At 40.4% G+C, this 17,416-nt stretch overlaps 1 protein-coding gene across 1 annotated transcript in view; it reads left to right on the top strand.

The window, feature by feature from the left end:
* CUX1 (cut-like homeobox 1) overlaps window positions 1-17,416 on the top strand; it is a 206,544-nt gene that overhangs the window by 47,773 nt on the left and 141,355 nt on the right. Inside the window, exon 3 of the mRNA XM_014953031.1 lies at window positions 14,178-14,225. Within this exon, the coding sequence (XP_014808517.1) occupies window positions 14,178-14,225 (48 nt within the window). The remainder of the gene's footprint in view (window positions 1-14,177; window positions 14,226-17,416) is intronic.

Here is a 17,416-nt window from a genome sequence, read left to right as displayed (position 1 = left end):
AAGTGAACTTGTGGTCAAAAGGAGGGTGCTTAACACGAGAGGATTTGAGGGGATAGGGAACAGAAAGGTTGCAGTGAGTTGCCAAGAGAAATCCCAGCTCTGGCTGGGAAGCTGGCAGGGAGTGTGTTGGAAGGCGAGCGGGTGGCTGCAGGGTGCCTGCTGAGAGTTGATCAGGCAGATGTGAAGGAAGAAGAGCCCTAAAAATTAGGGGTCTGGATCTGACATGGTTGAAAAAAAGCTGACTGCAGTCCGGAGATTGCAGAGGCTGTGGAGTTGTCTCACTCCCTCTAGTGCATCTAGAACTTGACCAACAAAGAGTTTGTCATGCAATGCTTTCCCTATGTTCTGCACTATTAAAAAACCACATGGAATATAACTGAATTGTACTTTTTCTCTTCTAATAGGATCTAACAGTTTTATGCTTTCGTTATCTGATAATGGCAATGAAACATTTCCCCATTCTTACAACAGCTTTGAGAGCAGCATCAAAAGTTGATGCATCAGGCACCCTGAGCTGCTCTGGTGAGTCTATGGCATGAGTGAATTATCTGAATCCTCAGATCCAATGGACCATTCAAAGGCTGAAGGAGCCATTCCAGCCACCGAGGTGGTGGTTTTACCCCGGCAAAGCTTCCCAAGGTGGCCGGTGCTAAGGGGGTTTCTGTGGAGGGGTGAGAGGTGGGGTGGCGGGAGATGGTAACCTGTCTCACAGAAAATCGTAAAAGGTCTGATGCTGGTTTACACTCGAAAGTCATGTGGAAATGAATGTCGGTTAGCAGTGGGAAAGGATGTGGGTTTTTGGTTGTTTACCGGTTTACTATACACAAGAATATGGGTGCAGATATCATAGTGCAAGTAAGTTTATTTCTTTTCCCAGATGGTACTCGCTCTCCTAACTTGCAGTTACATCCAGAGTGGTGAAATGTCACTGCGTTAAGAGCACTAGAATAAAATAGCACCGTTCTCTAATTTGAAAGTTAGATGACTGTTTCTCACCATCTACTTACATGTGATGTGGTGAAGATGTTTTCTACATGACTGTTTCAAAGAAGGTGTCAGAGAAGGGCGCGATCCCAGCTCTGCCGTCGGCCTTACCTGAAGTGAGGTAATGGCGGAGGGTGGCACCGGGCCTGTGGAGCGATCCTGTGCCACTGCTGCGTGTGTGACAGAAAAATAGAAGATGGTTATTCCAATTTATGTAAAACTTGTAAGAGACTGAAATATGGCCAGTGACAGTGTGGCAAAAAGAGCTCCCAGAGCGAGCTGGGTGACCTCACCATGCCCAGGGTGGTAGAGTCTGGGCCATGAGCTCGCAGCCTCCCTGACTGACCGGGGACCTGCAGGGCAGGAAGGAGAGCCCCAGCAGTTCAACAACAGGGCTCTGGTTCCTGGCATCTTCTGAAAAATTACCTTCCTCTCAGGTAAATCTAGTGTGGCGTCATTTTAATTTTCCCATCTTTTCATGTGCAGGTGGTTTACAAAAGGCTTGATCACCCCCAACCCTTTCTGTAGGTTGTCCAGTGTCTGTCTTCCTTTTCTAGTGGGAAGATTGTCCGCTCCAGATGTGTAGGTAACCTACAAAAACACAGCTTTGTTAGGTTATCGGAAGCCTTCTTTTAAAATGAGGGAAAATATACTAAACCATGCTTTTTTTCTGAAGGTGAAAATTCAAAATCCATTTAAAAAATGAACTATTACATCTTTTTATAAGCATAGATGATCAGGATCCAATAAGTAGAAATTTCCAAGTCAAGTTAGTTGTTTCATCACTACTGATTCTGAGAGTCCATGGTGTCAGTAACTCAATTTGCCTTTCTCCCCCTCTCATCCCCAAAGGGATGGTCTTCGGTGTTTGTCCTGCCCTAGCTAAGGAAGAGATCAGTGGTTCAGAAATGTCAGAGTTTATAAGGCTGTAATCATTAGGAAAACTTGATATGCTTTGGGACTTAAGAGCACTTATTCAACTATTACATTTCCAAATACAGCGTTCCTTCAGAAATTTAAAATAACATGTTTTAACTGCACGGTGTCAATAAGCAGCTGTGTGAGATAGAATCTCCTGTGAACAGTAGCTTTAACTTTTGTGATCTCTGCATTTCCCAAGACCATTTCACAGCACAAAGTGCTCCCATTTTGCCCCTGCAGCTCTCAATCCTCTGTGAATCTGGCCCACGTTTTTTAGCAATGGGGTGGTGGCTGTTCGTCATCTGCTAAGGTTTCAAAGCAACTCATAATGATTAGAGCAATTAACTGTTATGTGCATCTTGCACAGGAAGAGGCTGGCTGTGGATCTTGGCTTTAAATAACATCTAAAAGAGAGGCCTTGTTGTATTTCAGAAGGGGCCTGTGCATCAGGATTATTTCTAACTAATGATTTTTCAGGCAGTTGTAAGCCAGAAGTGAAGTAGAAGAATTTCAGAACTTTGAGCAAAATTTGTAAGGTACTGAAAATGTGCAAGAAACATCACGGAGTTTAACAGCTCTTTAGGAGTGTTTTAACTTTTCTGTGGAAGCCCTCTGAACAATCTTCACTGTGTTGTCAGCGAACCTACGAACACCACTAAAACCCCAAAGTTTGGGGTTTGTTGGGATTTTTTTTTTGCATCACTTGTTGCATTCCTGGGACTCTGAACACGAAGGTCAGGGACTCAGTAGATTATTAGGCATTGTAAAATAAAACTAATAGTATCTTGAATCTCTGAGAGAGGAGGATGCCATCTCCTCACTCAGGGACCAGATCTTTCCCTGGAAAACACCTTTTGGGTTTTAAATGCTGTACAATCAAATACGTGTGTATATATATATAGAGAGAGAAATTGGAGCAAATACGGTAAATAACAACTGTGCCTCTAATCTAAGCTGTTGTTTGTGGCATTATTTCCTTATGTGACTCCTGGGAGAGCAGAGAGCTGTGGATACCAACTCTGTGCTCTTGTGGACATGTTCCCAAAACCGTCAGGGTTTTTTTGTTTGGTTTCTCACTGAGTGCTGTGCTATTGCACTTTGACAGTGTTGTCTATTGGTTTGCTTTTTTAGTGGTTAGTTGTGATTTTTTTTTTTTTCTGAAAATATTTTTTCCATCTATTTTCTTTATAACAGACTCCAAAGAAAATTAATAAAGATGTTTCTAAGTAAACGTTTCTTCATGTGGCTCCTCACTGGAGCTTTTCTAGATGGTACTGTCTTCTCTGTCTGTCATACTCTCCTATTATTCTCTTGTGCATACAAAACTCAATATTTACTTTCAGTCTTTCAAGTTTTTTTACCCAGGTTTCACTCCTGGGCTTCAGGAGCTGTAATCTTACCCATTTTGAGCCCTCAGTGGCATTTGATGTCCATTTTGAGGTGTGTTAGGAATATTTAGCCTACAGAAGTTGCCTGAACTTGGTGTACCCTTTGCTTTAGAGGCACCGAGAAGTTTTTCTGATCCAGCTAAAAGAAGCCTTCAGTATTGTATCACATACTACTGTTCTTTATGTATTTATTTAAGCACTGTATAAAAATTATCATATGTATAAGAGATGATGATAGCAAGAAGTTAAAATAGACTATTTTTCTGGATTAAAGGGTGTTGCAGGCATTGTTGGAATTCCTTTATGAGTCCCCGCGTACATCAGTCAGTGAGTTTTGACCTCCCCTCCTTTTTTTTGAGTGTAGATTTCACTTCTTTTACCAGTTTGTGCTAGACTTCTCATGACACTTGGTGTTAATTGATATTTCAGGTAAGCAGTAATGGAAAACATCTGCTGTCTGGTGAGGTGCATGTCTTTGATAATAGTAGAATAGTGTGAATGAAAATGTGAGCTTCACAGCGTCTCGTTCTGGTTCACTCATATATAGAAATGTATTTCTGAGAAGCAGAAGTTGTTAACAAAAGTTAATTTTTACTTAAGTGTATCTTAATTCAGGTGTTTTTGCTGTTTTGTAAAGAATGGGAAAATACTTTTGAGAAAAGTAGTTGACAGATTATGTCTAATTTAGCGGTACTGCAGATCAAGGAAGTTTGCCACAAATATAGGAATAAGGTAAAAAGTTTGAAGGTTAGGTTAAAATGATTGTAGATAATTTGATCTGTAGTTGCCATATATAGTCATACAAGAAAAAGTCTGCACAAATCCTCCAGACGTTTATGGACTTCTCCGAATCATCTGTCAGAGCCAAACAGCTCCAGCCAAGAGATAGGGAATTTGTTAAACTGCATTAAGTTCCTAAATTGCTGTAGCCCAAAGGAGCAATTCTGCCTTTTTAAGGGGAAAGAGTAGGAGGGAGTAGGCAGGGAGGATAGTGCATTATGAAGTCTCTACTTTTGGTAAGAGTTTCAAGAAGATGAGTAACATTCTAGAGCTCTTTAAAAAAAACCACCACAGCACACACACAAAAAAAACTTGAATTAATTTCCGTTGCTATCATCAAAAGCTGGCTTTCTAAATTTAGCAGTTTCCTATAGACGCTCAGCTTATGCTAGCAACAGTAAAACTATTTTTCCTTAAGTGCAATTTGTCACCTCCCCCTTCTAAGTTAGTAGAAGATAAGCTTGTATTAATTCTGTTGATTTATTATTATACAAGTATGTCTCATTTTAATCTGCTATTGAGTTCACTGTGATTCAGTGCAAGGCTCACATGCCCTCAACGATGGAAAAATAAGTGCACAGGAACGACAGGCTGTGAGCTTGCACTGTCTCTCCTTTTTTAATCTTCAATCCTCTAGGTTTCTTTTCCCGGTCGTTTTATCTTCCCCCCTTACCCCCCCAATACTGGAACAGTTCACAGTTCAGCACATGAATTTGGGAATTAGTCCCAGCTGAGACTATATATTACAGTTGTGAGAAGATGCTGCTGCTCAAAAGTGCTTTATGTGGGTTTTTTATTTCTTAAGTTCAACTAACAAACAGTAAACGTATTGAATAAGTGTATAGTGAGATTTTGCTTTCTTTCAGCTTGATGATTCATTTATATCTACTGTGTGCTACCAAAGCATATGCATTATAGGCCTGAGTGTGTTTCAGTAGGAATTTTGCCAGGAAGCATAAAGGCAGCAAAAGTTTGTTTTCTCTGAATTGCTTCACTTCACTTACTGAAGCAACATGAAAAGAGCTATGCTGGATTTTTATATTTAGGTCAGGAGGATGACAGTTATATTAATTTTGAGGTGTTTTTGCCAGGTATGCTAAATTAGAGGTAGTAAACCCTTTGGGTCTATATCCTGATGTTTTTGAGGTTGTCAATTTTTTGTTGTTTTCTTCAAATTTATCGTCTTTGTAGGAATCTGAAGTTATCGCTTTAGCTGCATTTAAAGGGCAATGCCTGCTAAAAGGCAGGAAACCACAGCAGGCAACTAGCCACTGACTCCCTGCCTAGAAGAGGTCATGAAGAACACAAAGATAGCAAAGATGATGGTCGTGAGAGTTCTAGCAAATGTAGGACATGGATTTGCAGGACAGCAGCTTTTCGCTCTGACCCTCATGAAATAACTTGTTTTCTGTGGGAGCAACTGGCTTTTGAATAAAACTGAACGGGCATGATCAAGATTAAGTGAGCAAATCTTATAAAAAGATTAAGGATTGCTTAGTATTGGATTTTCTTGCATTGGAATCATAGTAAAAGACTGGCTATAATGATATAAATCAGTAAATACACCTGTGCTCTTACATGCAGGTATGTCAGAGTATGATTAATGCACGGCTGTTCACAGCTATATTTTTAACCTGTATTTAAAAGGTAAGTAGGGAAAACAATTTTGCAATATCTGATGTCTCAGCAATGCACAGACTACTCCCCCCCAATTTACATGTAGTCTGTAAGGATCTGTGAGGATGAAGCCAGGTTCCTTATTACTATATTTAACAGAATTATTCTTCTTAACCTGACTTTAAAGCAAGATGCAGACCAATAACAGATCTTAAAACATGAATGGTTTTTAGTACTCTCACTTTTCCTAAATAAAACTGTACCTTGAAATTAATGATTTCTGAATGGTCCTACCCATCTTTTCCTTGAGGCTGAGGAGAAATCCCACTCTCATCAGCACCCAGGTTTATGATTTCATTGCCCAACAAGGCAAGACCGAGTGCTGAAGTAGGGTGCACGCTGATTCAGACACAGCTCTGCTTGTGTAGAGGGAATATAGAAAATTACAGGTGCAATTATGGTTTCATATTAAATATTCTTCTTTTTAAATCCACCATGTGAAGCATTAGTCTGTGTTTGAACTGGTGTTGTTAATTGGACCACAGTACTTAGGCGCATTTTCTGCAGAGTCATGGCCTATGTCATTAGCTTCTCATTAGAGACGTTAATTTTTTAAGACTCATAGTAATTACCTTTTTTCAGAAGTTCCCCACTTTACACTGAAGAGAAAACTCTGTTCTGCAGGGTGTAGTTCTGAATAATCAGGAAAGTGTTGTGAACTCTTCTTCTATAGACTTTGAAAGTGGAATTGGATGGAGAAAGATCCTGCAGGATGTGATTTGGGAGCAGGGTTAAGGATCTTTTTCACTGGAAACCTCAATTGCAAGGGCAGAGACCTTGTGGAACAACAAGGAGTTTATGGAGGGACAGAGCAGTTCTGGTTAACTGATAAATGTAGGTTTGGCTGTTTATTGGGATGCACAACTAAGCACTCAGTGTGCTTTCAGTTTTATTGGACAGATGTACTCATCCAATAAAGTCTGAAGGTACTTAAGAAAGCTCGGTACCTAGTAATTATCTTTTCTGTCTGCAGAGATACTGGCCTAAGCCCTAGGAACAGTGATTCCTGGGTTTTGCTGGCACGTGGTTATCCCACTGGCAAGAGCAGCAAACTTCAAAGATTCTGAAATATTTATTTGGCTAATCAAATGGTTTTCCATTACATAAATAAGTAGTTCTCCTGACCTGGGATAATAAAGACATGTGGTTTTTCCCATGACAAGGGTCTGTCATGGCATGTTTGGTGTTGCCTGCAGCCTTCAGCAAGCTCTACAGGGTTTAAGCCGAAAGCAGGACAGACTGTTAGCAGGAGGAAAAATCTCCACTGGCCATTAGCCAGTATGTAGTCTTTTAAATTAATATGTTTGTTAAAAATGATGCTTGATTTTCTGTGTGTATTGGTGAGCTGTTAAATAAGCCATTCTCCCCCCAACTTCTGGAATTTTAGTGACCAGGCTTTCATTTTGTTAGAATTAGCTCCTTTCCAAAGCTCTACCTGAATAATTTTTGTTTGAATTCATTTTTTTGTTTCCTAGCAACTCTAATTTTTTAACTTCTGAATAGTTTCTGTGCAGTGTCTTTTCTAGCCAGTGTTAACTTACTGTTTTATAAATGATGGCAAGGTTTTAACATGATTCTAAAAAGCATAGTTCACTAAATTAATTTGTGAAGTTAGTTAAAAAAATTCTTTTTCTATTGTATATAAGTATGTGTGTGTATATACATACATATGTACGGGTGCAACAGTTCTTCTTTCGCAGGGTTGATTTTTTTTTAAACAGTTGTGAAGGTAACCAGTCTGTTTATACGTTGCTGCATAGGCACAGAGTAAACTTGTTAGCTTTTTGTTTATTTTACCTTGGAAGAAGCTATAAGAGGATTCCATTAAGGCTCGCGTAAGTGAGTAGCTCCATTGAAAGTCAAGCCCCAGACACAAGGCACTGTGGCAAGTAGGCACTTTCAGAGATGCTCCATTTTCCTTGTGCCTGGGAAGAGCAGGTTTTCCCTCCTTTCCTCTGAAAGGGGCCACAGGAGCAGCCCCAAAATGCTTCCTCACCCTCAACCTGTTTCCCCAGGGCTTATTGGGACCCACAGGGTCTACAAAGTTTGGTAGAAACAAGGGCATTTCGACAAAGAAAGTCTTGAAACTTCTCTGCGTGCTGTTGGGGCTCAGTTCCTTCTGGGATTGTCGTGTGGCTGCAGTTTTGAAAAATGGTCTGAGGTGGTTAAACAGCAAAAATTCCGCCTCTTTTCAAGGAATCTCTTTTAGTGTTTATTCTGCAGGCTGGTTATGCCCCGCTTCTTAACCTTTCTGAAGTGCAAGCTTCTCCCCCTGAATTACAATGCATGTGGTTTTGCTTAATATTCTACTTTAAGCTAAAGTCTGCTCTCACTAAATCAGCCTTTCACAAATGGAATATTTTTTCACTTCTTGCTGGGTGGGTCCATACACTGAAAAATAGGTCAAGAACAGTAATCTAAATCTACTCCTAATAAATAATTAAAGCTAATGGAATTTGCACAAGATCTGTGAGCTGAAATATTTCAGAAAGTACTGTGGTGTACATTTTGCTACTGTAAATCAAGATTTTTTATTTATCATTGTGCTAGGTTGAAACATATCTATAAATGTTACTTAAAAAGATTTTTTTTGTACAGAGAAAATACTGGCATGTTAGTGTATTAAAATAACTAAAAACATCATAGAAAATTGATAACATCGTGATTCATTCTTTAATGATCGGATTCCAAGTAAAAACTTTAACAGCCTTAAGCAATAAGAGGTTTTATATCTCATGAAATCCTACTGTAAATTGAGCAATAAATTGTTTGCTCATATGACTTAATTTGCCTTATATTTTAGGAATTAAATAAGTCATCTGAGCTACTGTGTAATACCTGTTTGGACACCTATCTGGGATCTCAGTTTTGTATCTTTTAGAGCAAAGCAAAGCAGAGCTTTCTGGAACTAATTAAACATAAAGATTAAATGTTTCCCTTAGTACGCCCCCAATCACATGTGCCCAGGATCTCTGGTGGAAAAATTGCATGTTCTTGATTTTTTCATAATTGTGGGTACAAAGAAATAATATTTAAAATGTGTATGTTGGTAGGTGAGCGTCTGATTGAGTGATCCCAACTTGTTCCCCAATTTACCCATAGCAGGGTAAAGCATATATGCTTGTTGACTCTCTCTAATTAACCAGCAGAACTGCTTACTACTAATTATAGTTAACTTGCTGATTTCTGTGTTTCACAGTGACAGGTTGTGTCCTTGAAGTGTACAATAATCAAACACACCTCAGAAGTTGATGCCAGTGTTCTTCCCGAATCCTTCATGCTTGGCTGCTTTTTACCTCTCTCCCTTTCAGCTACATTTGTAGGAAAGAGAAGCTCAACAACATTATCGAGATAATGGCTGTGTGGACAAAGTGTATGGAGCCCTGTTTATCTGTGAGGGTGCACAGATGAATATCCTTCCCATTGCAAGAAAAAAATACCCGTCATACCCTGGCTCTTGAAAGAGGGGCTGCTGGTTTTTGACATAAGAGCTCCTCTTGAGGCTGTGCTATTTCTTCTTTATACGTTGATTGAAATGACAAATACCTTCCTACGTAGTCAATATATATTGGGTTTTCTTCTGGGTTGTTTGTTTGTTTTTTTTTTCTTTCTATTTTTTTTCTTCTTTTTGTAAGTTCTCATAAGAAAGTATGTAGAATCATGATATTCAGCCCTGCCAATTTTGAGTGTGGGGCCAGTTGTTAGTTCCTTATTACGTGCGGGCTAACAAGGAAGGAAACGCAAGAGGGTAAGATGGCAGGAAAGCCGTAGCATCTCGCTGGTGATAAGGCAGCTCAAAAATAGGTTGTGACAGCTGAACTAATGATGTCACCGATGCTGATACAAGTGGGCTGCTTCTCATTATGATTTCTCTGCCAGACATAGTGACATTCACCAGCCAATGCGTGTCTCAAGTAGACGATATATAGAACAAATCGTAGGAAATGTGGCACAGGAGGCAACATTTGCCCAGTTTTTTTGTCTTGTTTTATTTTACAAGAGCACAATACTTCTGTGAATGATAAAGGTGTGTAGGTCAAGCTTAGCCTTGCTGGACCACTTTATCAACCTAGGGTCATAGGGCTCTTGTTGTGACATTTAGAGATAAGCATTTTGGAGGTAAATGAGATGGAGCCGTCTGCGGGGAGCTCAGAAGGTGCTGTGTAGTTTCAGACCTCAAGTAAATTACAAACACAGTGTTGGTAGCCTGACCATTGATACATCCTGTGCACTGTACACAGTGTATTACGATAGCGACAGATAAATAATATAGTTTAGTTGTCAGAAAGATGCATTTTTTTTTTGCCCAGGTTTTTTACTATAGATTTATTCTCGGTTTATTTTCCATAGAGTTATTTTTAATGGGAATGGAAAGGGAGTTAAATTATTTGGATTCAGATTTCATTGTGTAGCTACTTGATCAAAATATAAACTTGTTGTTTATACTCTTGTAAAGGGAAAATGCTATATTAGCTTTCAGCTATCAGATTTGATTCAGATAATGATACAGCATCCTAATTCATAGTCTCTACTTCAGATTCTCAGTTTGTCTGTGATAGAGCCTTTTTCAGAAAACTGCTCTACCCCAATAAATCATCCAGAGAGAGAGAGAGAACATGCATGTTTAGATGGCATGGAAAAATAGGCTAATAATGTGATTGTATAGGAGTACTCGAATATTTCAATGCATTTGTGTTGATAAATTATCATTTGTTTTAATGTTCAACTGCATGTACCCCTTTTAGCTGTTCTGCTTGATGGCCATGATTTGCTAGCTGTATGCGAGTGCTGGAGTTGGTTGCTTTTCCTGTTTTGATCACAGCCCAGGCAGTAAAGGCCACTACACTTTAAACAGATAATAAATCATACGGTGTCCTTGCTAACCAACATTACAGATTCCCCCGGGTCTGAACTGAACGTCCTTCTTTCTGTTCAGTTTAGTGCAAAGAAGGTAAAATTCTATTTGATGTTAGTGTAATATTTTGAGACAAAATCTGATGAGGAATTTTTCCAAACTGCCAAAAATAAATCTCACCAGCTGCTGGCTCAAGGTATATGTATTCCTGACTTCTGTCTGTTTATTTTTACTTCCCTTTTGTTGTGAGCTGCATAAAGTTCTGATGCTGTTTAGCCAAGGAAGGAATTATAAAAGTAGCCTATAAACTCTTTCCAAGGCGGGGAGAAAACAATAAAATGGTGTGAAGAAGGCGTTCATGCCTTTTTCTTACAGTGTCTGCCATTTATCCACTTACCTCCATGGCATATTTGGGTGCATTTAAAATGCTGCAGCAAATTGCTTGCAGTTACTTTTCTTAGCCTGTTTGCTCGGTGAAGATAATGGAAGTGGGATGCTCTGTCTCTGTTGTTCAGCTGCAACAGATCTCAAGTTATTGCTAAGATTTCAAGTTGTCAAAGCATTTTACCCTGTTAAACCGTGTGCTCTAATGATCAGCGTGTCCCAGGTTTGCCCCGCATTGATTACTGTGGTATAGCCCATTGCTTGCCAGCGGGACTGAATCACGTTGAGCTGCGTTCTCCTTTGTCAGGAAATGTTTCAAAAACAGTTTTACCACCAACAGAAGCTGCTGTCTAAATCAAGCACAACGCGTTTTCCCATTATGGCACAAATTTTGCTTGGTAACGTTTTGATTGCTGGGATGAGTGTTTAAGCATCCTGAATTTGCGAAATGAAGGATGTGTGGGAATCAGATTTTGTACTTGAAAGCTTTTCTCTCTTTCTGACAGCTTGACCAACTGTTCTCCTGGCTTTGGGATACCCCTTCTATTCCATTTTTTCCCCCCTGCTTCTCTCTGTCTTCTCTCTGCTATAAACAACCAACAGCATCATCTCTCATTATTAAAGATGAATATGAAGGCAAAGTCCTGACATTGTTGATACCATGAAGTAAAAAGTGCTGCAAATCCTGTCTTTCAGAAGTTAGTACGTGTCAGATGATGCAGTCCAATAGCAGGCTCTTGGCCACGCACACAGAGAGGAGCAGGGTTTACCTTCTCCTGCCTCCAGAGCTGGCTATGCTTTATTTATTTCACTGAATCCCATTGCAGGGCTTTGTCATCTCCTGATGTACCTGGGGTGATTTCTGATGCTCAGGCAGTGGGAATAATGCCCTGTTCTCGAGAGCTGTGCAAGCAAGAGATTTGGGGCTGATCTGGAATTAGATCTTCTGTATTTCTGCTTTCAGTTTTGACATCAGTTTGCTGGCTGGTGCCAAACTAGTCAGTAAATTCAGAGGGAACACCAGGGACAGAAGCCCTAAACCCGATGATTTCCTACCAGCTGAGACTTTTATTTCAAGAAATGTTGCTTTGCTTGGATGGTATAATTTTTCCTGATTTTATCAAGGGTGCCAGTATCCTGACTGTAAATCTAATGTCTCTGTTAGTAGTTTCCTTATTCATTAAAGCCTACCATGCTGGAGTTCGGCCCTGAATGTGAGCGTTTATTTTGCTATGGATGATTATTGTTACTTTCTTCAATGTCATCATCATCAGGTTACAAAGAAAACATGTTATAAAACGTGCAAAGCCCTCTGGTCTCCCAGAGTAGTCAGGAAGTGGGGAAAAGCTGCTCAACCTGCCAGTTTGCTTTGGTAGAGGCGTAATTCGTAGATGTTTGTGATATACAAGGACACTATCTACCCTTTTTGTGTCCTAAAATAGACAGCAGAAAATATCAGGAAACAGGTAGGTGACTTGACTTGGTCAAAGAAGAGAAGTATTGTTTATTTGGTGCCCAAGAGGGAGCTTAAAAAGCTGCAACGTTATCCTTAACTTGATAGGCATTAGCTGTACGTTAGTGCAATAACCATGTAAGAAGTGAAATTTGGCTGATCATTTGTCTTTGATAGCTTCATTTGTGTGTGGCCCCTAAGCCATTTCCCAGGGAGTGGGAGAGCTCCTGATACACCAGCTCTCTGCATGACTTGTCATTTAAATGACAAAAATCACTTCTCTCAAAAAGCCTACTTTTCCTTCAGGAAAATCAGATTAAATCCAGGGCTGAGAGTGTTTTGGTGAGTGATTTAATGTCCAATATGTTGCATGACTCTTGGTGTAAAAGTAAATGCATTGAAGAAGAGAATTTCCCAACTTTTTACGGTCACCTTCTTTCCTGAAAGGCCCGAGGCTTCAATGGACCCTTGTTATATAGAAAAAGTACTTCAAAGACCTCCTTATGACCCCTTCCATGAGGGTCTGGGTGTCTAAAGGACTGTGGCCTATGGGAAACTAGGAAGATTTCATGGTTACTTAAGCAGTTTGTGACTGTCCCCGTTGTGAGCAGTATTCTCAGAGCATCATAGGACTCTTGGTTGGAAGGGACATCCTGAGGCTGACTAGATGTCACGTGGCCCTAAAAATGGGTCTTTAGCACCCACAGTAGGTCTGGTCAGCTCCACCTTGGAAATTTCCAAGGATGGGAAATCTTCCTGGGTAACCTCAATCAGTGCTGCCCTCCTAAATGATGCAGCAGCATTTTGTTGCTTTATACCTCTCACAAGTTTATTTCTAGCTGTCAGTGTACTATGAAGTCGCTGCTTGTGCCTCATCATGGAATACCATGGCAAAAATAGGAGGCCAGCTTCTTGGCTGTGCATGAATAATACAATGTCATCTGCAAATTTACAGGATTTTATTCTTCAGGCATGCACATAATGAGAATTCTGAGAATTTGTAAGTGAATTAGATCCAAACCAGCTTAAGTGGAGCCACTGAGAATTTTATGCAAGATAGATAGACCTTTGTTGTCCTAAACTATCTTGGTTGCTAAGTAAAAATATGCTATAAACTTTTAGAGTGACTCTATGAGCAGTGTTTTAATGAATTTTGTAGCACTGAGTGTGTTGTAATTCTGAAGAACTTGTTTTGAGTTATACAGAAACTGACAGGTAATTGTTACTCGATGTGGCTATCTCCAGTTCTCTGATGGCTGAAGTCAGACCACTCTTGAGAAAATAACAAATAAAATAGACATTTTACAAAATAGCAACACTCCTGGTTAAAATGATGGTCCAAAGTCATCTTCCTATAAGCCTAACTTCCATTTGTGACAATTTCTTTGGTGTAAGTTCAGAGGTGTAGCTGCTGTTTAGGTAGATAGAGGCATTTACTTCTAATCGCATTAGTGTTTCAGCTGAATTACAAGATTGAAGGCGTTCAGTGCCTACCCAGCATCGCTACAGTCCTGTTAATTAATACTGTTTGCCACAGATACAGGTGTATGTCAAGCTGGAAACATAGACTTGTTCAAAATGAATTCTGGGTATACTTTTATTTTAATCAAAGCTCCCATAAAATGTGATCAGGATTTAAGTGGTATTTCAGAACTGAAAATAGCGTGAGGAAAAACTTGACAACGACTTGTCCTTTCACATTTTTCTGATGAAATATCTTCCTTCTGTCTTCTAGGACCTGCGCAAACAGGTAGCTCCATTACTGAAGAGTTTCCAGGGAGAGGTAAGAGCTTATGCTTCTCTTGGTGCTTTCGATGTTGCTTCATATCAATCTGGTGTGCTGGCAGCTCGTCAGCATGGCCGGGTGGGTACAGAGCCCTTGAGCAGAGAGACTGCAGGGGTTCAGCCCTTCTGCCTTCTGCTGTGTGCAGGGTATGTGTGTGATACGCTGGATTTGTGCTGGACGAGCTAAACTGGTCAAATGACTTTGCATTCAGCATACCTGAGCATGAGCTGCAGTGACTCAGGTGGCACATGCTAACTCCCTGTGCCTCACTGCCTTCATGGTTTGAGTGCTTAATGAATGCAATGACGTGTACATATACAAGAAATACGAAGATCCTACAAATAATTTTCACTGGAAACCTTTTCAGCTGTAAAACATTGTATTCTAGAGGGCTTGATGGAAAACCTTAAGTTGGCAGGTGTTTGTTGGAAAACCAACAGAAAGCATTAACAGCTCTGGTGCTGGCTCTTAACTTTGATTTCTCTTCACACCACTCCGCTAAGAAACACGTGATTAGAGTGATCACAAGTTTAAAAGCCAACTGTTGTTATTCTGCAGAATTTCTATAGCAAAAGGCAGCTGGGCCAATTACAGAATTTTACATTTTAGCTGGGGACAGCACTGAAGTGCTCACTTCACGTGAGGGCTTAAGCCAGATGGGAGCTGTTGTTCTGCCTCTAGGAAGATGTCGTGTATGGAGTTTGCAAATTCTATTTCTCCTTATAAAGATCAGTGCCTACGTGGGGTGGTGGGCTTAGGTTTTAGCTCACGTTCTGTTACATGTTGTAGAGCTCTGCTCTTAAAGTTACCTGTGTTAAAGCAGCAATGTTTTTTGCTTTCTCAATCTACAAGTTCTTTGCTGTTTTTATATTGTTGCGGTTCCCGTCAGAGCACAGAGAAATTCAGGAGCATCTTTTCACAAGTCTGCATAGGGAATTAAGTGCACAACTCCTGTTATCTATAATGAGGGTTGCATTTATGATTACTTGTACATGCTGCTAAATATGTGTCCCAAATGGGCCATAATTCCTCATCTTAAAAGCAGTATGTTTTTTATTTTACAACCCAATTTCCCAAGTATTGCTAGAAATAAATAAATAAACAGGACAACTTTGTCCTTGATATATCTAATAGTAATTTGTGAGAACAAAGAATGACTTGTGTGAGTCTGTTTGCCAATGGAAATTTACACTTTAAAATTGCTCCAAGTGGATTGCAGTGCTCTTAAAAACCTTTTCACTTTAGTTTCAAGCTTGCAATCACTGACTGAAAAGTGTATGTGTGCTTTCAGCACTGTTCTTTAATGAAAGGAATGTCTGAGGATCAAGTACGAATCATAAATCCATATTTGGCTACAGTGAAGGAAGATTCTCCCATTAGATCTCGCCTGTTGGAGACAGCTCACTGTTACCTTGGTATGGCTCACAGGCTCCTCTTCTGTAGTTTTGCTTCACTAATGTAGAAGTGGAGTTTATGTTGGTATAAAATTCTACCTCACAAATTACAGGAGTAAAATTTGTTGGTAGAAATCCCCTCTTACGTAAATGAAGCACGAATACGTTACAAGATTGTGCTGCTGAATCTCTTAGGCAGTGATTCCAGTCTCCCTAATCTGGACAGGGTTTTAGAAACCTAAAAACCCCTCAACTAATCGTGATTGACTACATACATGCAGAACATCAAACTGTGAATTGTGGTATTTGATTATAGATGTAATTACTGTATCTTGTTTTGGAGCCAAAGTACCAAGAATATTAGCCTGATCTGTTGAGTTAAATTTTATTGTTCAATATATAGATTTGGTCTCTCTTTATTGTTAAGACTGACTTTATGAAAGATCGTGAGACGAATGCTCCAGGTGGCTCAAGAACAAGCTGTGTTAAGTGTTATAGGCGTTTCTGCATTTCAAACCCACTGGAGGTTCCTTGTCTTACTCTCCCTCGAGATGGCTCAGCAGGCAACAGAAATGGGGCAGGACACCCCTCCACGGCTCCATCACATCACTTTGCCCTGGCGTGAGTGCTACCTGCTCGGAGACAGCTAATGCCCTGGGAGGAGGTGACAGAAGGGACCTTTTGGTCACACAGTACAAGTACACTGGGACATGAGCAGGGAGAAGAAAGGAGGAATAGGGAGTGATCTGATCATAAATCTCTACTACAGAGACTTGTTTTCAGCCCCAAACTAGGATATTTTAAAAAAACAACAACACCAGGAATAAGTAAATAAAGCAGAGATAAGCAGAGAAGTAGTGAAAGTAGATGTTTTCTAGAGTCCCTTCTGCTGGAGTGTCCTCGAGCAGCAGGTAGGGAATGCTGTAGGAATGTTCTGGTTCACACCTCTGCAGGCACTGGGGATGCTATTACTGAATTTTGGAGCACCACCTTTTCACTGGATTCTCAGATGGAAAGAAGGTTCTTGCATGATGCAGCTTCTTTATTTACTGCCTCCACCACATTTTTCTCTCTGATTTCTATCTCCACCCCTGCTGCTGTTGCCCCATCCTTAATCTGTAGCAATAGAACTAAGTAGGTACTTTTTGCATGTCCAAGTAATACTAAATTATGATTGTGCCTCAGAAGGGAAGCAGGCTTTTGCAAATCCCACGTGCAATGACTGTGCTCCACAGGGCTCTGGGCACTAGGGGAGGGCCAGAAGATCAGAGGGGACAGACAGCTCTCTAACGAGCAAAGGTATTTAAGTAGCTTTACATGGATCTTGCTGTGATCCTGCCTACCTCAGGACTGGCTCCCCCCTCCTGCCTTGCCTCAGCACTTTTGCTAGAGTGATCCTGCGGTGAGCACAAAGTTTCCTTTTTTTTTTTTCCTCTTTTTTGCTGGCTTAGTTTTCTGCCAGGTTAGTTCTCCGAAGCAGCTCAGTGCAGGCTCCTGCTGGGCAGGGGAGAGGCCAGGAGAGCAAAGCCAAGGGCAGGAGGAACACAACGGTGCCAGCTTAGGTTGACTTAAACTACCCTTGAACTGTACACTGGGCGAGCCTGACGTGACTTGGAGAGAGGTTAACTTAAGCTCACTGATTTAAATATCCTCCCAAGCATGCTTTATGGGACATCTGCTTGTAAACCTGTGGCTAGTTCACTTTTTTTACATAAATCCACAGGTCACTTCAGCCAATTTTTCCTTTTCAGTTTGAGCATGGATATTGATATTACCCACCCACTTCCCCGTACA

This window comes from Calidris pugnax, unplaced genomic scaffold, assembly GCF_001431845.1.
Source record: "Calidris pugnax isolate Ruff unplaced genomic scaffold, ASM143184v1 scaffold133, whole genome shotgun sequence".
NCBI lineage: Eukaryota > Metazoa > Chordata > Aves > Charadriiformes > Scolopacidae > Calidris > Calidris pugnax.
Note: the sequence above shows the minus strand (reverse complement) of the source record. Positions and strands in the feature narration are given on the sequence as shown.